Source organism: Athene noctua, chromosome 29 (genome assembly GCF_965140245.1).
Source record: "Athene noctua chromosome 29, bAthNoc1.hap1.1, whole genome shotgun sequence".
NCBI lineage: Eukaryota > Metazoa > Chordata > Aves > Strigiformes > Strigidae > Athene > Athene noctua.
The window spans coordinates 3,766,438-3,788,731 of NC_134065.1; the positions used below are offsets into that span (position 1 = coordinate 3,766,438).

Consider the following 22,294-nt stretch of genomic DNA (forward strand, 5'->3'; position numbering starts at 1 on the left):
CATGCAGCCAATAGGGACAAGCCGTGCGGGCTCCGTTCTCCCGCCGGCCGCCAGGTGGCGCGAGTGCCCGCCCCGCGCCCGCCCTGACCCGCGGCGGCTTCCGTCGCGCTGCCGGAAGTGGCTTCGCGCCGTTACGCTGCGCCCCCCGCCGAGGCCCCGGCCCGGCCCGGCCATGGAGACCTGGGTCCGCTTCAGCGCCCAGAGCCAGGCCAAGGAGCGGCTCTTCAGGTGCGGGGGGCGGGCGGTTGTTGTGCTGGCTCCGGTGCGGGGCTGCCCGGCCTCCCTTCACCCGCGGGAGGGCGGTCGCGGAGGCCCCTCACGCCGCGGTGTGTCTCTTGCAGGGCCGCGCAATACGCCTGTGCCTTGGCGGGGGACACGCTGCGGAGGAACGGGGCGAGCGCCGCGGTTCTGGCCAGCGTTCAGCAGCTGGAGGCTCACCTCAGCCTGGGCCGTAAACGTGAGTGGGGCCGGCCCGGGGAAACGGCCCCCCCCCGCCCCGCTCCGCGTGTGTGTGTCCCTCCGGTAACCGTCTGTCTGTCTGTCCCGCAGTGCTGCGCCTCGGGAGCTCGGCCGAGGCGTTGGAGGCGGCGAAACGGGCCATTCACCTGTCGGACATGGTGCTGCGGTTCTGCGTCACCCTCAGCCACCTCAACCGCGCCATGTACTTCGCCTGCGACAACGTTCTCTGGGCCGGGAAGACGGGGCTGGTCCCCAGAGTGGACCAGGAGAAGTGGAGCCAACGGTCCTTCAGGTGAGGGGCTCGGGCGGCTGCCCCCGGTGTGCTCAGAGCCACGGAATTATAAAATCACAGACCGGTTTGGGTTGGGAGGGACCTTACAGCCCCCCCGGTGCCACCCCCTGCCCCGGGCAGGGCCACCTTCCCCCAGCCCAGGTTGCCCAAAGCCCCGTCCAACGCGGCCTTGAGCCCTGCCAGGGAGGGGGCAGCCCCAGCTGTTCTGGGCAGCCTGTGCCAGGGCCTCACCCCCCTCCCAGGGGAGAATTTCTGCCTCAGATCACCCCTAAATCTCCCCTCTCTCAGGTTAAACCCCTTCCCCCTCGTCCTATCCCTCCCCCCTTTCCCGCAGCCCCTTTCAGCCCTGGGGGGCCGCTCTAAGGTCTCCCCGGAGCCTTCTCTCCTCCAGCTGAACCCCCCAACTCTCCCAGCCTGTCCTCACAGGGGGGCTCCAGCCCCCCCCAGCATCTCCGTGGCCTCCTCTGGCCCCGCTGGAGCAGGTCCGTGTCCTTCTGCTGTTGGTGCCCCAGAGCTGGACCCAGCCCTGCAGGGGGGGCTCAGAGAGCGGAGCAGAGGGGGAGAATCCCCCCCCGGCCCTGTGCCCACCCTGCTCTGGGTGCAGCCCAGCACACGGGGCCCTTTCTGGGCTGCCAGCGCCCGTTGGTGGCTCACAGGCAGTTTTCCAGCCCCCCCAAGTCCTTCTCCTGCTCCAGCCCCTCCTTGCCCAGCCTGAGTTTCTGATCTTCCCCAGGGCGAGCAGGTTTCTCTCTCCCTTTTGCTGCCCCACAGGGTAGGGGGGGGCTGAAGGGGGCTGTGCTGCCCCCGAGCGCTGCCTTCAGGAGGCCGGTGGGCGCTTGGCCCGGCTCAGCCCCTCGGCTGTGGGCAGGACGTGGGCTCTTCCCCCCGCACAGGACGGGGGGTTTTGAGGCGTTTTGTTTTAGCGGCTGATAAACAGCCGGAGGCTCCCGGTGCCGCAGGCCCCTGCGCTGTTTGCCCGCTCTCTCTGCTCTCCCCCTGCCCCATTCCTCCCCCCTGTTTTTCAGGTATTACCTCTTTGCCCTCGTCGTGAACCTGAGCCGGGACGCCTACGAGATCCGGATCCTGATGGAGCGGGAGGCGGGCGGGAAGCGAGCGAAAGGCTCCGACAGCGGCCGCCAGCTCCAGGCTGACACCGGCCTGCAGCAGCTGGGGCTGAGGCTGCAGATCCAGCTCCGCCTCCTGCTCCGCGTCCTCCGGAACAACCCTCCTCTGCTGCTGGACCTGGTGAAAAACGCCTGCGACCTTTTTATCCCCCTGGACAAGCTGGGGCTGTATAAAACCAGCCCGGGCTTCGTAGGGCTGTGCGGCCTGACTTCCTCCATCCTCTCCATCCTCACCATCCTTCATCCCTGGCTCAAACTGAAGCCTTAGTTGTGCTCAGAGCCTGTCTCCGGGCTCAAGGCCAGCCTAGGCAGATATCTGGGGACCCCGGGGCTTACTCCTGGGGTTGGGACACGACTCAAGCTGACTGTGTAGGTCCCGTGGCCGCTTTAATAAAACGGGCTGCGGGGATGGGAGGAAGGTGGAGGGAGTTTGCGGCGTCGGAGCCCGCAGGGACCTGCTGCAGCTGCCTCCGCTCCCCGCGTCGCCGCCGAGGAGGGCGATACTCAACACACCTAAATTTGGTTCTTTTTCCCCAGCGACTGTAGGGCCTGTCCGGCTGTTTTAGGGCTTTAATATTTCCCCTCCCTCTTTACGGGAGTGTCTCTTAATACGGAGCCAGCCAAGAGGGAAATATTTGAGGCTGGAGGAGGCTGCCTGGGTCACTGGGTGCTTCGCTCAGACTGGGGGGGGTCTTAAAACACGGGGTGCGGGTGTGTCTAGCGCTGGCTGGGCTCATCCAACGCCCGTTTTGACACTTTATCTTCCTTTTAAAGAAGTCTTAAGTGCAGAGAGGGTGAGTTGAAAGGACTTGGGCTGCACATGAGCCGGACCCAGCTGGGCGTTCGGAATTGAACTCGGGGTAAGTCCGTGGGGTCCTGGGCGGCGCCGCTCCGCCGGCGGTCGGGGGTTTGAGGTGAGGTGATTTCCTTGGCCTGCACCTTCCCCGCGATGCCACCTCGCTAAATTTGCCCGTTTTCTTGGTTTCTGTGACACCAGGTAACGCTGCTAACGCCGGGCAGTGAGCTTGGCCCAGCTCTAAAGAGTTTTACTGAACCACAGACTGAAGGACGAGCTCAGAGCTTGGGGATTATTTTTATTTTTTTTTACCCGGGGTTGTGACGTCCCTTGGCCCATCCCCGGGAGGGCGACATGGAGGGAGGGACCCCACGTGCTTTTCAACCCCCCCGGTGTGGTTTTGGGGGTTTTTTGAGCTTTGTGCACAAACAGCTGGGGCTGAACCCCCTTCCTGGCGGCAAAGGCTTGGCCCTGGGCTGGAAAACCCGGAGACTCGCTCGTATTTTAGTCCCGACCCCGCTCCAGGACCCTCCCGTTCGGGTTTTGATGGGTCCTGGGGTGATACAGGGCAGGGAAAGGCCGAGTCGCTGGGGAAGCTGGGGGTGCGTGCACCCCAAAAAACTGAGCCAAACTACGCGGAGCTTTAGCCCGAGGGGGTTTGATTCAGCCGGATGATGGAGGCGGCGGGGCGGGGTGACACCACGGCGGGTTTCTGGTCCGGGAAGGTGCAGGGTGAGGTACTCGCCCCCCCAACATTTGCCTGGTGAAAGCTGCACCCCAGTTCCCTTCAGGGCTCGAGTTAAACCTCAGCTTGGGCTCGGCCACCTCGGACTCCCTGGGTGACCCTGAAGGAGTTACGCGAGCAGACGGGGCCGACCCCGGGACGTAACGACTTGGAGCCGCGTGTTCCGGGCCCCGTGGTATTTTGCAGTTAATTACTTAATTACTTAATTATTAAAGCCCCTTTACTGAGCTGCTGCCGTTTTCCTCCCTCGTCGCCATCACTTCTGGGGGGGACGCAAACACATCTGACCTGTCACGGGGAGGGGGGGCTCGTGCGTTTCCCCATGTCCCAGGCTGCGAGTGACGGGGACACCCCGGGGGCTCGTGTGTCCCCTCAATATTTCGGGTCCTCGCTGCCTTTTTTTTTTTTCGGGGGGGGGGGGGGGGGGGGGGGGGGCTTTTGTGGTGCACTCAGGAGGACCCCGGATCTTGCTCTGCAGCAAACCTGCCCCCCCCCCCCCCCCCCTGCGCTTCTGAGCTGGTGTGGGAGAAACTGGGAAGACGAACGAGCTCATTTCATCGTTTCCTTGAGGGGTTTTTTCCCCCCCCCCTCTCCAGGTACTTTTTTTTTTATTATTATTTTTTTTCTTGGCTCAGCTGCTGTGAGCAAAATGAGTTTGCCAGTGCTCAGCCCCAGCAGAGTGCAGTGACACCCCCCCTGCTTTTGTCTCCGTGGCTGGGGGGGGTCCAACGTGGGCTCTGGTGCCCCAGCTCCAGCTTCCCCCGCTTTTAAAAGCGCTTGGATAAGGGAAATTGTCGCTAATTAGACGAGGCTCTTCGTTAGCTGGTACCTAAGGCTGGTGCTGGGCACCCCACCAAGGGGGGGGGGGCCGGGGGGGTCCTCACGGTTCTGCCCTGCGCCAGGATGTGGAGGTGTGGGGCTTGGGGAATTTATTACAAAATTACTGTTAATAAAAACTTACAGAGATATATAATGTATATTTGGTTTTATATATTTGGAAATATTTCATATTTATTTAATTTTGCTGTTTATTTAATTTTCTTACTGATTTGATTCTCATCCTTAATTTTCATCCTTAATTTAATTTTTATAGGAAATATGAAAGTTTAGGAGCTGAACTTTCTGCCAAACTGGAAATTTGGGCAGCTGGGGGGGGGATGGATGGGGGACTGGGAAGACTGGGATGCACTGGGGTAAACTGGGACGGTCCTGCATTGGATAGGGGGTGCTGATCTGGGGTCACTGGGATAGGCTGGGGACACTTGAGCTGGAGTTGGGGGGCCTGGGGACACTGGGATAGACTGGTGGTGCTGGGCTGGATTTGGGGGAACTGGGCTAAGCTGGTGGTACTGGACTGAACTGGTGCTGCTGAGCTGGATGGGGGGTACTGGGCTGAACTGGGTATGCTGGGCTGGTTTGGGGGCACCGAGCTGGACTCGGGGTGCTGGACTGGGGTCACTGGGCTGAGCTGAACTGGGGGTGCTGGGCTGGTCTGGGAGCACTGGGCTGAGCTGGTTGTACTGAGCTGAACTGGGGGTAGTGGTGGGGGTGCTGGGCTGAACTGGGGGTCCTGGGCTGGGCAGGACTGGGGAGTGCTGGGCTCATTTGGGGACACTGGGCTGAACTGGGGGTGCTGAGCAGGACTGGGCGCCCTGGGCTGAACTGGGGGTGCTGAGCAGGACTGGGCTGAACTGGGGGTCTGCAGCAGGACTGGGCACACTGGGCTGAACTGGGGGTCTGCAGCAGGACTGGGCGCACTGGGCCGGCGGAGCCGGACCCTGGCGCACGAGGTCACCTCGTTTCGGGGCGCGGGGGCCTTTGGGGACACAACACCCCCCCCTCTCCCCTCCCCTCCCCAGGCCCTCGGCACAGCTGCCTCCTGCCACCCTCCCTGGGGACAAAGTGCAGCGGGGGGGGCCGGGGGGGAGGGAAACCCCAACTCGGGACAGACGGACGGACGGAAAACTGCAACCGCTCCTCGCCGCGTCCCGGCGGTTCCTGGACGCGGCCGTTCCCGCCCCGGCTGAGCTCTGCCCAACTCGCCGCATCCCAGGTGCCACGTGGGGTGAGCAGGGCTTGGGGGGGGGGGTTGGAGGGGGTGTGGTTGGGGGGGGGGAGCAGAATTTGGGGTGACCGGCTGCGTTTGGGCTGGGCTGGCGTCGGGAATGAGGAAGAGTTGGGTGCTGGGAGGGTTTTGGCAGGGCGGGACGAGGGTCACCTGTGCCTCAGTTTCCCCAGGTGGGCTCAGCTCTGTCCTGGGGGGATATCGGGGACCCCCCCACACCCCCTCCCTCACCCACCTGCCACCCTTTTGGGCCAATTCCAGGTGGTTTTCTTCCTTATTCCTGCAAGCCCGGGGAGGAGCGAGAGGCGCGGGGGAAAATTTGGGGGACGAAGCGGGGTGGCTCGGCCGTGTCCCCCCCCGTGGGTCTGGCCCTGGACATGGGGGGGGGGCAGCGCTGGGCCCCCGGGGGGGCCGTGCCAGGCCCGGCTTTGCCGCATTCGCCAGGCCAGGACAGACACCGTCTGTTTTTCTCCTCCAGTTTCCTGTTGTTTTTCTTCTCCCCCCCCCCCCAATAAAAATACCGAAACTCTTGGCCGCAACCGCCCCGCAGCCCAGAAGCACAAGTTTGTCTCTGTGCAAAAAAAGCTAATTTTTACATTAAAAAAAAAAAAAAATTAGGGGGAGGGAATTAGAAAATAAAACCTACCCGAAAAATCAACAGAAAAGCAAACCTGGGGGGTCAGCCTGGGGGAGCCCCCCCCGGCCCCGCTCCAGGCAGCCCAGGCGAGGAGGAGGAAGAGGAGGAGGAGGAGGAGGAGGAAGAGGTTGGGTGTTTGTGCTGGGTTGGGCCCCTCGGCCTGCGGGATCTGGTGTCCCAAATCCCACGGGATCTGGTCGCTGAGCTCCACCCCGGGATCTGCTCTGCGAGGCCCTGAGTCTCCCCCCCCCCCCCCAAAGTGCCTGTTGGAGACCCCCGGGGATTTGGGTCCCTGACCCCCCCCCCCCCCCGCTCTGGCATCCAATCCCCTTGGGATCCGGTCCCTGATCCCCCCGGAATCCGGTTGCCCCAGGATACGGTTCCCGATCCCCTGGGGATCCAGGTCCCAACGCCCCTGGGAGCCATTTCCCGGTCCCCAGCATCTGACCCCCCCGGGGTCCAGCCCCCCCGATCCAATCCCAGATCCCTGTGGGATCCGATTCCCCCCCGATCCAATCCCAGATCCCTCTGGGATCCACTCCCCCAGCCCCCCAGGGACAACTTGCCCATCCCACCGGATCCAGGTGCCGCCTCCCGCCCCCCCTCTGGTGCTTCCCGCTGGGGGTCGATTCCCTGGGAAGGGGTTGGGGGGGGGGATCCTCGCTGACCCCCGTCTCCTGCCGCAGGCCGCCTCCGCGGGGACACCCGGATGCCCCTTCCCGCCCCGCCGCTGCCGTGGCCGCCCCGCCGGAGGCCATGGGCCCCCCCCCGACCACCGGCGCCCCAGGGGTTCGGTGCCTGGTGCTGCTGGCGCTGGCGGGGGCCGCGGCGCGGCCGCTGTGCCGCATCGACGCCGGCAACCGGACGGGGCTGTGCAAAGGGCAGGACCTGGGGCAGGTCCCCCGCGACCTCCCCCGCGACCTGCACGGCCTCGACCTCTCCTACAACAAACTGCGGGAGGTCACGGCGGGCGACTTCGCCGGCATGACCCAGCTCCGGCGCTTGGACTTGGGTTACAACAACATCTCCCGCATCGCGCCGGACGCTTTTATCTCCAACGTCCTCCTGGAGCAGCTCCGGCTCTTCAACAACTCCCTCAGCTTCATCCCGGCGCCGGCCTTGCAGCCGTTGGTCAACCTCCGTTGGTTGGACATGTCCAACAACCTCTACGGCAGCGCGGCGTTGGCCGGCGGCTTCGGGAGGCTGCGGCGCCTGCGGGAGCTGTCGCTGGGGGGGCCGCTGCTGCGGGACATCTCCCGGGGGGACTTTGCCGTCTTGAAGGACACGGCGCTGCAGAAGTTCTCCCTCAAGTCGGCCTCCGGCCTGCGGCGGTACGAAGCCGGGGCTTTCTCGTGGCTCAACACCACGGAGCTGTGGTGCGACATCGCCTTGGACGAGAACGCGGCGGCTCTGCCGGTGATGCTGCGGGACCTGCGGGACAAACCCCTCGAGTACCTGCGCTTCCGTAACCTCTTCGAGTTCACCTACTACACCGGCGACGCCGATCCCTTCGCCGGCTTGGCCGACTTGCAGATCACCAAGTTGGTTTTCTTCCGAGGCAAGTTCAACGAGAACCTCCTGCGCTTGGCCTTGCTCAACGTCCAACGCTCCCGCGTCCGCGACCTGGCGCTGGTGGCCATCGATTTCGCCCGCTCGCCACGGCAGAACGGCTCCAATGTGGGGGCGGCCGCCCCGCGGCTCGACCGCCTCTTGCTGCAGGACATCAGCAACCCCGACGTCCTGCGCTTCGACTGGACCTTCACCTGGTTGAGCGGCGTGGCCGCCCTCTCCATCATCAACGTCAACTTCAACTACGTCCCCTGCGACGTTTGGGGCGAGATGCGTAACGTGGAGGCCTTGGACATCTCCGGCAACCGCCTGGAAGATGGTTTTATCTACAACCAACGTTGCCACTACCAGGACGTCATGCCCAAGCTGGAGAGCTTCGTATTGGCCACCAACCAGCTCCTGAGCCTGGCCGTGGTGGCCGCCTTGACGCGGACCTGGCCCCGGCTCACCCGCCTTGATGCCAGCCACAACAGGTTGGGCAGCCTGCAGGAGACGTGCCAATGGAGTCCCACCTTGCGTTGGCTGGCCCTCCACCACAACCCGGTGACGGCGGCCACCTTCGGGTGCCTGCCCACCACCCTCGAGTACCTGGACCTCTCCTACTCACAGCTCGACCGCTTGAACATGGACTACTTCACCCGAAGCCCCCGGCTGCGGGAGCTGCGATTGAGCGGCAACAAGATCAAGTTCATCCCCTCCGAGTGGAGATGCCCCAGTTTGGAGGTGTTGGCCATTGACGGCAACTCCTTCGGCGTCATCAACCGCGGCTCCTTCGTCAACATGCCGCGGCTCGTTAGCCTGGCGGCCGGCAACAACCCCTACCACTGCACCTGCGACCTCCACCTCTTCCTGGAGGAGACGCGGCGACGGGGACGACCCACCTTGGCCGACTGGCCCCACAACTGGACCTGCTACCACCCCGAGCCGCTGCTGGACACGGCCGTGGCCGCTTACGCCCCGCGGCCCTTGGAATGCGACGTGCTGGCGCTGGTGGCCGTGGCGGTGGCCAGCACGGCGGTGGCGGTGGCGGCCTGCGCCGCGCTCTGCTGGAAGCTGGACGCCGCTTGGTACCTGCGAGCCACGTACCGGTTGGCGCGCGCCAAGTACGCCGGGCGGCGGGCGGGCGCCACGCGCCGGTGTTCCTACCACGCCTTCATCTCCTACAGCTGCGCCGACGCCGACTGGGTCCGCCGGGAGCTTCTGCAGCGGCTGGAGAGCACCGCGCCGCCGTACCGGCTCTGCATCCACGAGCGGGACTTCACGCCGGGCCGGTGGATCATCGAGAACATCGTGGAGAACATCGAGAGGAGCGCCAAGGTCATCTTCGTCCTCTCCCGCAGCTTCGTGGACAGCGAGTGGTGTAACTACGAGCTCTACTTCGCCCACCAGCGCGCCGTGGGGCTGGGCACCGAGGACGTCATCTTGGTGGTGAAGGAACCCATCGACGCCCGGGGTCTGCCCCGGCGTTTCGCCCGTCTCCGCAAGATGTTGGGCACCAAGACCTACCTGGAGTGGCCCCGCGAGCCCGGGAGACGAACCTTCTTCTGGCTTCAGCTTCGTGGCCTCTTGGGCAACCCCGGGGGGCTCGGGCCGGCCAGCGGCGAGGAGGAGACGGCCGTGGACGCCACCACGTAGCGGTGGCCTCGGGTGGGCCCCGTGTCCTCCCGTAGCTGGAGGGGGGTCTTGGGGCGCCGCCGTGTTTCCCCTCCCAGGGGCGGCGCACGGAGCAGCTGTCGGGGTGGGTTTTGGGGGGGTCCTCGCCAAGCTCACCCCGTCTTCTCCACCTCCTCCAAGGGCCAGGACATGGGGACAGTGCCCAGGAGGTGGCAGTGTCACCCGGAGGACGTGGCGACCCGAAATCCACCCTAAATCCGACGGGGGACGAGCCGCGACCCCCAAACCCCCATCCCTGGGGGCCGAGTGTCGTGTGTGTGTGTGTGTGTCCCCCCCACGTCCGTGGGGTTCAGTCCTCAGGGTGGGGGGGACACAAACCGCGGGCCACGCTTCCCACCCCGTGCAGGGACAATTTGCCGGGAAAAAGGGAAAAAAAATCCTCTCGGGCAGCACCCCGAGCATCGCGGTGCCCCCCCTGCCACCCCCTTTCTCCTCTTTCCTCTTTTTTTTTTTTTTTTCCGTGTTTTTCTCCACTTCGCTTATTTTTTTTTTTTTCCAAACTCCGTCCCGTCCGTCCCCCCCTCGAAAAAAAAAAAAAAAAAAAGCCACCGCTCAGGCTGTTTATTTTTAGCAGCCAATTGAAGATGAAGGAGGAGGAAAAAAAAATATTAAAAAAAAAAAAAAAAAGAGGGAAAAAAGAAAAATATCCCGTCCGGAGACAGAGTAACCTTTGAGCTGCTCCCGGCTGATGCCGGCGACGTTTTTTCGGGGGGGGGCGCGATGGAGGGTGGTGGGTGCTGGCGGCTCCTCCCGGCGTTGCTCCTACTCCCAGGTAACGTCACCCCAAAATCCATCCGGATTTGGGAAAAGAGGGTGGTTGGTTTTTTTAATTTTTTTTTTTTTTTTTTTTTTTTTTGGGGGGGGTGGTGGGTGAATCGGAGGCGTTTGGGGATGATGGGTGGAGGGGGGGGGTGGAGAGGAGGGCTGGGTACCCATTAACCCAGAGTGCAGCGATGTGTGGGTGCCCCCCACCGAGCTGGTCGGGGGGGGGTTTTGGGGAAAAAAACGCCTGATTTTGGTCCTTCTCCCCCCTCCCTCTTTTTTTTTTTTTTTTTTTTTGCTTTTTTCTGATGGAGGGGGGAACCCCAAAAACCTCCGCGGGGTTTGGGGCCAGGGCTGGGGTGGAAGGAAGCCAAACCCGGCTAAGAGGGACTCAGAAAGAAAATTTAACGGAAAATCTCTGGTTTTTTTTTTTTTGGGGGGGGGGGGGGGGTGGGAAAAAAAAAAAATATTTTTTTTTTCCATCCACCCCAAGGGGAAGGTCAGTGCTTGGGTCCCCGGTCCCCAACCGTGTCCTGCCGGAGGGGAAACTGAGGCACCACCCCGTGCCCCCCCCCGTGCCTCAGTTTCCCCATCAGGAGCCGGACGGGGTGGAGGGGGGGACACGGGACCCCCACTTTGCGGATCTTTGGAATTTTGGCTGCAAAAACGACCCCCCCCGAAGTAGAAACACACCCCCCCCCCCCCCCGAGTTGTCCTGTCCTCCCCGGGGTGCTGGGTGCTGCCGTGGGGTGCTCAGCACCCCCCCCTCAGTACAAGGGCCCCCCCCACACCCCCTTGGGCTGTGCTCCCCCCCTCTTTCCCCACAGTCTCCCCTCGGGGAGGGGGCAAAGGGCACCCCACGCACCCATGGGTGCCAGGCCAGTGCCGCAACCCCCCCCAAACCCCCCCGTTTTCTTCATTTTCCCACCCAAACCCGCCGGGGGGGGGTCGGGGGGGGGCACTGCCCTGCGTAATTACGGGGCTGCAGCCGCAAAGGAGGCAGCTGCGGGGCGCACCCATCCCCGCGTGTCCCTTTTCATTCCCCGCTGGGTGGGAGGGGGGGGTGCCCCCACCAGCACCCAAAAAAAAATGGTGGCCCCCCCCCCCCCCCCTCAAGGCTGTCACGGTTTGGGGGGGGGGGGGGGGTGGCACCAAAGTGGCCCCGTCCCTATAGATGGGTGTTTGGGGGGGGGGGGGGGGGCTGTGAGATGCTTGGGTCTGTGGGTGCCCCCCCCCAGCCCTCAGCACTCGCCATCCCCTTTCTGCCCCCCCCCGGACCCCCCCAGGGCTGTGTGGGGGGTTCAACGTCGACGTGAGGCACCCGCGGCTCTTCCACGGCCCGGCTGAGGCCCAGTTTGGCTACAAAGTGCTGCAGCGGGCAAGTGACGGGGAGAAGTGGTGAGTGGCACCCGGGGGGGGGACACACTCACGAAATGGGGGCTCCTGTGGGGCTTCCACACCCCCCCCCCTCCCAGAGCATCCCCCGGAGCAGGGGGGGGGGGAATGTGGGGCAGGGTGAAGAGATGGGGGTTGTGATGGCCCGGGGAGGGGAAACTGAGGCATGGGGGGGGGAAATGAGGGTTGGGGGGAGGGAATATGAGGCGGGGGGGGGCAAATGAGGCAGGGAGGGGGATGGCAAAGCCCCCGCGGTGTTTTTTTGGGGGCAGAAATGGGGTTTTAAGGCTCCCTGTGACTGCGGGCTTTGCGCCGGCACCAGTTTTGGGGAGGGGGAGGGGGGGGGGATGAAATTAGGGGTCCCCTCAGTAAAACCGGCTGCGGGGGGGGCTGTGGGGGGGGGTCCGGGTGCCTGCGCCGGCAGCGGGGTTGCCAATCAAAGGGAGGACAGACCCAGACGGACGGACGGACGGACGGAAACCGCCGGCAGCCCGCGGCGGAAGCGCGGTGGCGCGGGGGCGAGCGGGGTTTGGCCTTGAGCCCCGAAACGCGGCGTCGGGAGCAGGATGGGGGGGTGGGGGGGTGACCCCACGCCGTGTCCCCCTCACCCTCCGCCACGTCCCCGCAGGCTGCTGGTGGGGGCCCCGTGGGACGGCGACCGCCAAGGCGACGTCTACAAGTGCCGCGTGGGACCCCCCAACGCCACGTGCGCCAAAGCCAACCTCGGTACCCCGGGGGCCGGGGGGCTGCAGCCGTGGCTTTGGCTGCTGAGCTCACGGGGGGGGGGTTCAGGGTGGGAGGTGACACCCCGGTGTTGACCCCCCCCACCCCTTTATTTCTCTGTGAGGAGCCGCGGCCACCGGTGTCCCCCCCGCTCCCGGCCGCAGCGTGCACTTCGGGATGACGCTGCTGGGCGCCAGCGACGGCGGCTTCGTGGTGAGAGGAGCCTCCCCCGGGGGGAAACTGAGGCACGGCGGGGAGCAGGGGCCGGGGGCCGGCTCACGCTCTGACCCCCCCCCCCCCCCCCAACCTTGCCCCGTGTCCCCCCTCCCCGGCCAGGCTTGTGCCCCGCTTTGGTCCCAGGAATGCGGCACCTCGGTCTTCAGCACCGGCGTCTGCGCGCGGCTGGACGGGGACCTGCGCCCGGCGGGGACCATCGCGCCCACGGCGCAGCGTGAGTGGGGCCGCCGGCGGTGACGCGGGACACGCGGGGACGGGCCGTGCCGGTGACAGCTGCCCGTGTCCCCCCCCTACCCCGCCAGGCTGCTCCACCTACATGGACATCGTCATCGTCCTCGACGGCTCCAACAGCATCTACCCCTGGTACGAGGTGCAGAACTTCCTCAGCAACGTCCTCAGCAAGTTCTTCATCGGGCCCGGGCAGATCCAGGTGAGGCGGTGTCCCCCAGGGCCGTGGCGGTGTCCCCAGGGCCATGGGAGTGTCCCCAGGGCCATAGTGGCGTCCCCAGAGCCATGGCGGTGTCCCTAGGGCTATGGTGGTGTCCTCAAGGCCATGCTGGTGTTCCTGAGCCCATGGTGGTGTCCGCAGGGCCGTGGTAGTGTCCCCAGGGCCATGCCAGTGTCCCCAACGCTGTGTCGGTGTCCCCAGGACCATGCTGGTGTCCCTGAGATCATGGTGGTGTCCCCAGGGCCATGCCAATATCCTCAGGGCAATGTTGGTGTCCCAGGGCCATGGTGGTGTCCCCAGAGCAATGCCAGTGTCCCCAGGGCAGTGCCAATGTCCTCAGGGCAGTGTTGGTGTCCCTGGGTCCGTGTCAGTGTCCCCAGGGCCGTGCTGGTCTCCCCAGGGTAATGCCGGTGTCCCCTTGTCCCCAGGGTGATGCCATCCCCTGGATGCTGCCATCATACCCAGGGCAGCGCCGTCATCCCTGGGGCGGTGTCACCCTTGGGGTGACGCCACCCATCACCCCTGGGTCAACGCCATCGTCCCCAGGGTGATGCCACCCCTGTGGCGATGTCATTGTCCCCAGGGCGATGCCACTCCCCGGGTGACGCCACCCCCGGGGCGGTGGCAGCTGCGGATGCTTTCGGAGGGTCAAGGATGCGCTTTGCCGGGTTGGGGGGGGGCGGGGGACACACGGGGACACCCCCCTGCGCATCCGGGGGGAGTTTTGGGGCGCGGGGCTGAGCCCCCTCTGGCGGCAGGTGGGGGTGCTGCAGTACGGGGAGCAGGCGGTGCACGAGTGGGTGCTGGGGCGGTACCGGACGGCGGCCGAGGTGGTGGAGGCGGCCAAGAACATCAGTCGGCAGGAGGGGAGGGAGACGCGCACGGCCCTCGCCATCCGCCAGGCGTGGTGCGTCGGGAACGGGAACGGGACTGGGAACGGGACTGGGAATGGGAGCAGGAATGGGAGCGGGAATGGGAGCGGGAACGGGACTGGGAACGGGACTGGGAACGGGACTGGGAACGGGAGCGGGAACGGGAGCGGGACTGGGAGCGGGACTGGGAGCGGGACTGGGAACGGGACTGGGAACAGGACTGGGGCTGGGAATGGGATCGGGAACAGGAACGGGAACAGGAACGGGACTGGGAACGGGACTGGGAGCGGGAATGGGAGCGGGAATGGGAACAGGAACGGGACTGGGAATGGGAGCGGGAACGGGAACAGGAATGGGAGCGGGAATGGGAGCGGGAACGGGAGCGGGAACGGGAGCGGGAACGGGACTGGGAACAGGACTGGGAACAGGACTGGGGCTGGGAATGGGGTTGGGAACGGGAACGGGAACAGGAACGGGACTGGGAACGGGACTGGGAACGGGACTGGGAACAGGAATGGGGCTGGGAATGGGAGCGGGAATGGGAACAGGAACAGGACTGGGAACGGGACTGGGAACGGGAACAGGAACGGGACTGGGAATGGGGCTGGGAACAGGGGTGGGAATGGGAACAGAGCTGGGAATGGAATTGGGAATGGAAATGGGGCTGGGAATGGGATTGGGAACGGCGTCAGGAATGGGGCTGGGAATTGGGTCGGGAATGGGCTCAACTTCAAGATCAGGCTCCAGGTTGAGATCAGGCTCAGAGTTGGATCTGGGATTGGGTTCAGGATTGAGGTTGGGATTGGGATCAGGATTGGGTTTGGGATCAGGATTTGGGGTTGGGAACAGGGAAAGGATCAGGATTGGGATCAGGATCAAGACCAGGGTCTGGGTCAGGATTGGGATTTGGGTCAGGATCAGGGTCAGAATTGGGACTGGGATTTGGATTGAGGTTGGGATTGGGGTTGGGACCGAGATTCAGGGTTTGGGGTCAGGATCAAGGCTGGGGTTCAGGCCGGGATTGGGATTGGGGTTGGGATCAGGGTTGGGATTGCGATCAGGATCGGGGTCGGGATTGGGATTGGGGTCGGGATCAGGGTCGGGATTGGGGTTGGGGTTGGGATCGGGCTCAGGGCCGGGATCGGCAGCGGCCTGCGCCTGACGCCACCCGCCCTTCCCGGCAGCACCGAAGCCTTCAGCCCCGAGCGGGGCGGGCGGGCGGACGCCACGCGGCTGCTGATCGTGGTGACGGACGGGGAGTCCCACGACGGCGAGGAGCTGCCCGAGGCGCTGGCCGAGTGCGAGAAGCGCAACGTCACCCGCTACGCCATCGCGGTGAGCGGCTCCGGCGCCCCCTCCTTGCGCCGTGCCGGGGTGGGGGCTCGGGGCAGGATCTGACCCCCGGCCGACGCTGGGCCCCCCCCCGCCGTCCCCAGGTGCTGGGGCACTACCTCCGCCGGCAGCAGGACCCCGAGGATTTCATCCGCGAGATCAAGTTCATCGCCAGCGACCCCGACGAGAAATATTTCTTCAACGTCACCGACGAGGCCGCCCTCAACGACATCGTGGACGCTTTGGGCGACCGCATCTTCAGTCTGGAAGGTGCCGTGGGGCTGGATCCGGGCCTGGACCCCGAGACGGGTTGGGGGGCTGCAGGAAAACCAAGCTGGAACCACATCTGGAGCAATATTCCCCCCTCCTTGCCCCCCCTCCTGCCTTCTCCAGGCACCCACGGCTACAACGAGAGCTCCTTCGAGCTGGAGATGTCCCAGATCGGCTTCTCCATCCACCCCCTGGAGGTGCGGCCGCGGGGACGGGCAGGATCGGGCCCAGGGAAGGGGTTTTTGGGGGGGGGAGGGCAGCGACCGCCTGCCCCCGAGGCTTTGCAGAAGTGGAAAATAATCCTCAGCCCATCCCGGGGTTGTCACAGCGGGCACTGAGTGACATCGTGGGGGGGGTTTGGGGACGGTGAGGCATCGCCGCGCACGCGGCGTCCTCGGGGTGTGTGACACATGCGCGTGTGTGTGTGTGTGTCCCCCCCCCCACACACACACACACCCCTGACCTTGTCCTCGGCTCCCCAGGACGGGATCCTCTTCGGCACGGTGGGAGCCTACGACTGGGACGGGGGGGTGCTGGAGGAGAGCCCCCGCGGCCGCATCGTGCCCCCCCGGGAGGCCTTCGAGAAGGAATTCCCGACCAAGCTGAAGAATCACGCGGCTTATCTGGGTACGGGGGGGATGGCCCGGGGGGGCCGGGGGGAAATGGGGATGCTCCATGTCCTGGAGGTTTGGGGTGAACCTGGGATGCTCCAAGTTTTGGAGATTTGGGGGGCACTGGGGATTCTCCATGTCCTGGAGATTTGGGGTGAACCGGCGACCATTGGCAGCTCTGGGATGCTCGGTGCCCCCGGGACGTTCGGTGACACCCGATGTCCCGAGGATTCTCAGTGCCCCGGGGATTCAGGGTGGGGCTGAGCACCCCAGAGATGTGGAGCAAACGGGGCACTCAGTGTCCTGGGCACGGGAGGAAAAACCAGGGGTGCTGGGTGCTCCGGGTGACCGCGAGGGGCCCCCCCAGGCTACGCCGTCTCCTCGCTGCGGCTGCCCCGCGGGCAGCGCCTGTACGTGGCCGGAGCCCCCCGCTTCCAGCACAAGGGCAAGGTCATCCTCTTCGAGCTGGATGCCACGGGGACCGTGTCGGTGGCCCAGGCGCTGACCGGGGAGCAGGTAGGGGCTGCTGCTGGGGGTTTGGGGGGCCCAGGCAGCCGTGGGGAGGGGCTGGTGGCAGCCCCCAGCCTCACGCGGCCCCGCTGCGACCCGCAGATCGGCTCCTACTTTGGCAGCGAGGTCTGTGCCCTGGACGTGGACAGTGACGGGGTGACCGACGTGCTGCTGGTGGCAGCTCCCATGTTCCTGGGGGCCCAGAGCAGGGAGACGGGGCGGGTCTACCTCTACAGAGTGGGGCAGGTGAGGGGCTGGGGGGTGCAGGGGGGCTGGGGGGGTGCGGCGGGGTTGGGGGGACACAGCAGGGTTTGGGGGGGCCCACAGCAGGGTCGTGGAGGACACCCGGCCCGAGGGATCCCCCTGCACTGGTTCCCGGATGGAGCCCACGGGGCCAGACTCGGCACCGTGGGCTACCGAGGGCCACCCTGCGCCCCCCCAGCGGCTCCTGGCCCCCGCCGGCACCCTGCACGCCGACAAGAAGCCGCAGGACTCCCGGTTTGGCTATGCCATGGCCGCTGTCCCGGATCTCAACCACGACGGCTTCACCGACGTGGTGGTGGGGGCTCCGCTGGAGGACGGGCACCGCGGTGCCGTCTACGTCTACCACGGCGCCCCGGGCACCCTCCTGCCCCAGTACAAGCAGGTGAGATGGGACTGGGGGAGGGGGGGTGGGAGGATCTGGCTGCCATCCGGGTTGAGCACAAGCTCATACGAGACAGCAGCGAAGCCACCGCTCGCCCTGCTCTCGCCTCCCCAGCGCATCGAGGCGGCGGCGCTGGGCCCCACCCTCAGCTATTTCGGGCGCAGCGTGGACGGGCAGCTGGACCCGGACGGGGACGGGCTGGTGGACTTGGCCGTGGGGGCGCAGGGGGCCGCCGTGCTGCTGCGGTGAGGCCTGGGGACAGGGGACAGCGGAGGGGACAGCGCTGGGCCCCCGTGCTCCGCAGGGCCACCCCCCCCCTCAGCCCTGCCTGGCGGGATGCCCTTGGTGGGGGGGTCTCCTGGACTCCCCCCCCGTGCCTCAGTTTCCCCCCCGCTCTCCGCGGAGGAGAGCCTGGGGGCGGCGCAGGGATGGATGTCACCGTCCTCGCGAGCGTCCTGGTGACGCTGTCCCCTCGCTGCCAGCTCCCGCCACATCGTCCAGGTCAACACGTCGCTGACGGTGGAGCCACCGGCCATCAACGTCATCCAGAAGAACTGTCGGCGCGGCGGCACCGGCGCCGTCTGCCTCCGGGCCAGGCTCTGCTTCCGCGCGGGGACCCGAGCCCGGGGCCAGCGCGTCAGGGAGGTCGGTGAGTGCAGGGGACTGAGGGGACGGGGGCTGGAGCATCCCGGGGGGGTCCCTGGAGCATCCCTGGGATGTCCCCAGAGTGTCACTGGAGCATCCATGTGCCATCCCAGAGCATCCCGGGGTGTCCCTGGAGCATCCCTGGGTGTCCTTGGAGCACCCCAGGGGCTTCCCCAGAGCATCTCAGCAGCATCCCTGGGGTGTCCCCTGAATGTCACCAGAGCATCCATGTGCCATCCCTGGAGCATCCCGAGAGCTTCTCCAGAGTCTCCCTGGAGTATCCCGGGAGCATCCCTGGAGTATCACCAAAGCATCCATCCGCCATCCCTGATGCACCCCTGGACCTTCTCTGGAGCATCCCCGGGGTGTCCCCAGCCCCTCGGGTGTCCCCAGGCGCTGACCCCCCCGTCCCCGTCCCCCCCCCCAGAGCTCCGTTACAACGTGTCCCTGGAGGAGAGGGCGCCGGGAGCTCGCGCCGCCTTCGACTCCGGCGCCCGGCGCCTGCTGCAGCGGCGCCTCGAGCTCTCGCTGGGGAGGCAGAGCTGCCTCCGCTTCCCCTTCCACGTCCTGGTGAGCCACGAGGGGGCTTTTTTCACACACACACCCCCCCCCACCGCCTCCCCGCAGCACTGGGGGGGTAACGGGGACCCCTCCGCCCTCCCCAGGACACCACGGACTATCTGCGACCCCTCAGCTTCACGGTGAGGTTGGCCATGGCCGAATCCACCGGGCCGGTGCTGGATGAGGCGTCTCCCACCACCATCCGGAAACTGGTGGGTGCTGGAGGGGAGGGTGTGGGGGGGTGGCTGGGTCCAGGCTCATCCCTGGGTGACACCCGGCTCCTTCCAGATCCCTTTCTTCAAGGACTGCGGCGAGGACAACGAGTGCGTCACGGACCTGGTGCTCAGGGCCACCATGGACATCGCGGGCTCCAGGTACGGGCTGTCCCCGAGGGGTCCCCAGGGCTGAGCCATGTCCTGGGAGCGACCCCCCCCTCCCCAGGGGCCGTAACCGTCCTGGCGGCTGCAGGCAGAGCCCCCACGTCCTGCGCAAGGGCAGGAGGAAGGTGGTGCTGGACGTGGCCCTGGAGAACAAGAAGGAGAACGCCTACAACGCCAGCCTGCTCCTCCGCTTCTCCAGCAACCTCCACTTCTCCAGCCTCGCGCTCCAGGTACCCGCGAGGTGGGGGGGGGCCCCCTCTGGAGCTCTGTGGCCCCTCCAAGACACCGTAGTCCTCCCAACACTGTACAGACCCCCCCCCTGGCCATCCCAGGACAAAGGTTGGGGTCTCTTCGGTCTCATAGAGACTCTCCAGCCCATTCTCAGTCCCAACCCGTCCCAGGCGGGAGGTTGGGGTCCACATGGCCCTGTTGGGGTCCGTTGGGCCCCATATGAGTCTCTCAACCCATCCCAGGTGGGAGTTGGGGGTCCACGTGGCCCCGTTGGGGTCCATCTGACTCCATATGGGTCCCCCACCCCATCCCAGGTTGAGTTGGGGGTCCATGTGGCGCCGTTGGGGTCCATTGGGCCTCACGTGGGTCCCCCAATCCATCTGAGGTGGGAGGTGGGGGGTCCCTTTGGCTCCATATGGTCCCCCAACTCATCCAGGTGGGAGGTGGGGTCTGCGTGGTCCCACATGGGGCCCCCGACCCATCCCAAGTGATGTCCGTCCCCCCCCGCAGGACACCAGCCTGGTGAAGCTGGAGTGCACGGCACTGGCGGGCCACCGCCAGCTCTGCAGCGTTGGCTACCCCGTCTTCCGCTCACTGGCCAAGGTAGGGGACCAGGATCCTCCCCCCCGGGACCCCCCCGGGACCCCGTGCACCCATCCCACCCCTCTGATGGCCCCACTCACCCCTCAGGTCTCCTTCTCCCTGGAGCTGGAGTTCAGCTGCTCCGTCCTCCTCGACCGAGCCGAGGTCACCCTCGAGGCCAGCAGGTAGGAGCGGGGGGTGGGGGGAGCTGCACCCCACGGGGTAACCGTGGCGGTGGGTTTGGGGGATCTGGGGGGGTCTCGGGGGCCTCCTGAGCTGCCTGTGGCCGCAGTGACAGCACCGAGGCGACGCGGGAGGACAACGTGGTCCAGCTTTCCGCCCCCATCCGCTACGAGCCCGACCTCTTCCTCTCCAGGTAGGGCTGGGGGGAGCGGGGCAGGGCTGGGGGGGGGAAGGGGGGGATTTCGTGGTGCTGGGGAGCAGGATCCGACCCCGCTCCCGTCCCGGCAGCGACACCAACCTGCACCGCTACGAGGTTCACCCCCTCGGCACCTTCCCCCACGGCCCCGGCCCTGAATTCAAGACCACGGTGAAGGTGAGGGGAGATACGGGGGAGAAAAGGGGGGGTCCTGGGGGGGATTCCTGGCTCACCCCACTCTCCCCCCGCCCAGGTGCAGAATTTCGGGTGCTACCCAGTCCGTAACCTCACCCTCCGCATGGCCCTGCCAGCCCTGGGCTACCGCCGGGCCACCTTCCTCTCCGTCACGCGCATCCTGGCCGATAACGTGAGTCCCTCGCCCGAACTGGGGGTCCTGGGGGGGGGGGGGCTCCCTGCAGCCCCCCGGCTCTGAGCTCAGCCCGTCTCCCCCCACCCAGGCTACCTGCACGCTGCGGACCCCCCCCGAGGAGCCGCGGCAGCGGGGCACGGTCACGGTGGTCCCCGTGCACCCCGAAGATCTCCTGCACGTGGACAGGCTGGTGAGTATCACCCCAACGACACCCCCCCACCCCGAGCTGGGGTTTGGGGGGGCTCCTTTGCTATGTCACCCCCCTACTTTTTGTCCCTGTAGGACTGCGGCAACGCCTGGTGCCAGGAGCTGAGCTGCCAGCTGGGGCGGCTGGACCGCGGCGGGGAGGTCTCCATCCACCTCCTCCGCACCATCCACAACGAATTCTTCCGTGGGGTGAGGAGAGGATGGGCGTCACCCCCCCACCCCCCCCGCCTCATTTCAGCCAGAAGCAAAGAGCCCGAGGTGGGAAATACGGCTTGAACCCCCCCACAGCCCTTTTTTCCCCCCCTCAGGCTAAATTCAGGAGCGTGAAAGTCGTCAGCAGGGTCTGGCTGGGGGTCCCGGGGAGCAGCATCCTGGTGCTGGAGGAGGGGGCACATCAGAGGGAGGTAGGAGCCCCCCCTCCAGCCCCCCGCTGCCCCCCAAACTCAGGGTGCTGGCCTGTGGGGACACCCCCACCCCCGTTTGCTCCCCGGGGACCTTTCATTTTCCCGCAGATGGTGCTTGAAATCATCCAAGGGAAGCGGGTGCCCATCTCCCTCTGGATCCTGGTGGGCAGCATCCTGGGGGGGCTGCTCCTCCTGGCGCTGATCATCTTCTGCCTGTGGAAGGTGAGAACTGGGCTTTGGGGGTGAGGGGGGACAGCAGGGGACACGGCCCTCGGCCACGCTCCCCTCCATCCTCTCCCTCCCACCCCAGCTGGGCTTCTTCACCCGCAAGAAGCTCCCCGAGGAGGAGGAGGAGGAGAAGAAGAAGGAGGAGCAGTGAGGGCTGGCGGGGGCCCCTCGAGCCCAGCACTGTCGGGAGGGGCCACGGCCCTTCCCCATCCTTGGGGACAACGAGGGGCTCGGGACTCTGCCACCCCCCGGCCTCGGCTCCATCCTCACGGAGGGCGATGCCTCCACGGGCGCTGGATTGTGCTGGCACGTGGATGCAGCCAGGTGAGGTCGGGGGGGTCCAGCGTCGGGGCGAAGGAGCCCCCCCCAGGTTGGACCTGAAGGATTTTGGAGGGTTGGTTGTGGAGGTGGGGGGAAAAAAAAAAAAAAATATCAAATCACGCGGGGCTGAAACAATCGGCTCCCGCCGCCTCCCCGCCAAATAAAGCTCAGCCCCACCGAGACGCTCGAGCGTGTGGTGCCCGCGCGTGGGGCTGCTCCAGGAGCTGAAACACTTTCCCCTCCTCAGAAAACCCCCAAAATGCTCTGGAGTGACACCAGCCAGGGCCAGAAAACACAAAGGGAGGGGTGGGGTAAGGGGTGTAAAGCCCCCCAGATCCCCCAAACCCCCCCTCCACGGTCCCTTCAGCCCTACATCTCCCCCCATCCTCCCTGGGTCCTGCCTCCTCGGCCAGGCCGGACACCCCGGGAAGCATCTGGCTTAAATTCTGCCCCGCAGGGGGGGAAAAAAAAAAAAAAAAATCCCAATTTTGGGCACGTTAGGGAGGGAAGGACAAGGAGGAGAAACCTGGCACGAGCCCAAACATCCCCCAGCACCCCCAAAACCTCAGGGCCTGTGGAGGAGCCTGAAACACGGAATAACAGGGGTCAACCCGGCTGAGAAAACACCTAAACCAGGGTCCTGGCGCTGTCACCACCTTTTCCCGTGGGTTGTCACCACCCCCTGCAGCCAAGAGCCATTTGGCAGCTCTGAACTCCCACCCTGGCCCAGCAAAAGCGGGATGCGCTTTAAACCAAGGCCAGAAAATCCCTTTACAGCCACGCCACGAGGTTATTTTCCCCCCCCGTTAGTCTCCCAAA

The 22,294-nt window shown here is 65.7% G+C and overlaps 3 protein-coding genes across 4 annotated transcripts; all 3 read left to right on the forward strand.

Moving 5' to 3' along the window:
* Nucleotides 1–118: 118 nt before the first annotated feature.
* Nucleotides 119–3,643, forward strand: PEX11B (peroxisomal biogenesis factor 11 beta). Its single transcript, XM_074929240.1, has 4 exons — nucleotides 119–228; nucleotides 342–457; nucleotides 550–751; nucleotides 1,777–3,643. The coding sequence occupies exons 1-4, from the start codon at nucleotides 173–175 to the stop codon at nucleotides 2,141–2,143; spliced, it is 741 nt and encodes a 246-aa protein (XP_074785341.1). The 5' UTR covers nucleotides 119–172; the 3' UTR covers nucleotides 2,144–3,643.
* A 3,231-nt stretch (nucleotides 3,644–6,874) lies between these two features.
* Nucleotides 6,875–9,322, forward strand: LOC141971458 (toll-like receptor 2). The gene has a single exon (XM_074928797.1). The coding sequence runs from the start codon at nucleotides 6,875–6,877 to the stop codon at nucleotides 9,320–9,322; it is 2,448 nt and encodes an 815-aa protein (XP_074784898.1).
* Nucleotides 9,323–10,037: 715 nt separating this feature from the next.
* Nucleotides 10,038–22,176, forward strand: ITGA10 (integrin subunit alpha 10). 2 transcript variants are annotated; one of them, XM_074928905.1, is made up of 30 exons: nucleotides 10,038–10,133; nucleotides 11,410–11,521; nucleotides 12,147–12,311; nucleotides 12,406–12,454; nucleotides 12,578–12,711; nucleotides 12,752–12,908; nucleotides 13,685–13,833; nucleotides 14,983–15,133; nucleotides 15,235–15,400; nucleotides 15,524–15,597; nucleotides 15,883–16,027; nucleotides 16,379–16,527; nucleotides 16,624–16,767; nucleotides 16,964–17,167; nucleotides 17,282–17,412; nucleotides 17,650–17,816; nucleotides 18,240–18,382; nucleotides 18,478–18,585; nucleotides 18,662–18,747; nucleotides 18,842–18,983; nucleotides 19,495–19,587; nucleotides 19,675–19,751; nucleotides 19,859–19,942; nucleotides 20,038–20,122; nucleotides 20,199–20,312; nucleotides 20,404–20,505; nucleotides 20,598–20,711; nucleotides 20,831–20,926; nucleotides 21,035–21,148; nucleotides 21,237–22,176. In XM_074928905.1, the coding sequence occupies exons 1-30, from the start codon at nucleotides 10,082–10,084 to the stop codon at nucleotides 21,303–21,305; spliced, it is 3,576 nt and encodes a 1,191-aa protein (XP_074785006.1). In that variant the 5' UTR covers nucleotides 10,038–10,081; the 3' UTR covers nucleotides 21,306–22,176. The 2 variants fall into 2 exon arrangements, with proteins under 2 accessions (XP_074785006.1, XP_074785007.1); XM_074928906.1 differs by having other exon boundaries at nucleotides 12,147–12,244; nucleotides 12,366–12,454; nucleotides 12,578–12,692; nucleotides 12,781–12,908.
* The last annotated feature ends 118 nt before the right edge of the window (nucleotides 22,177–22,294 follow it).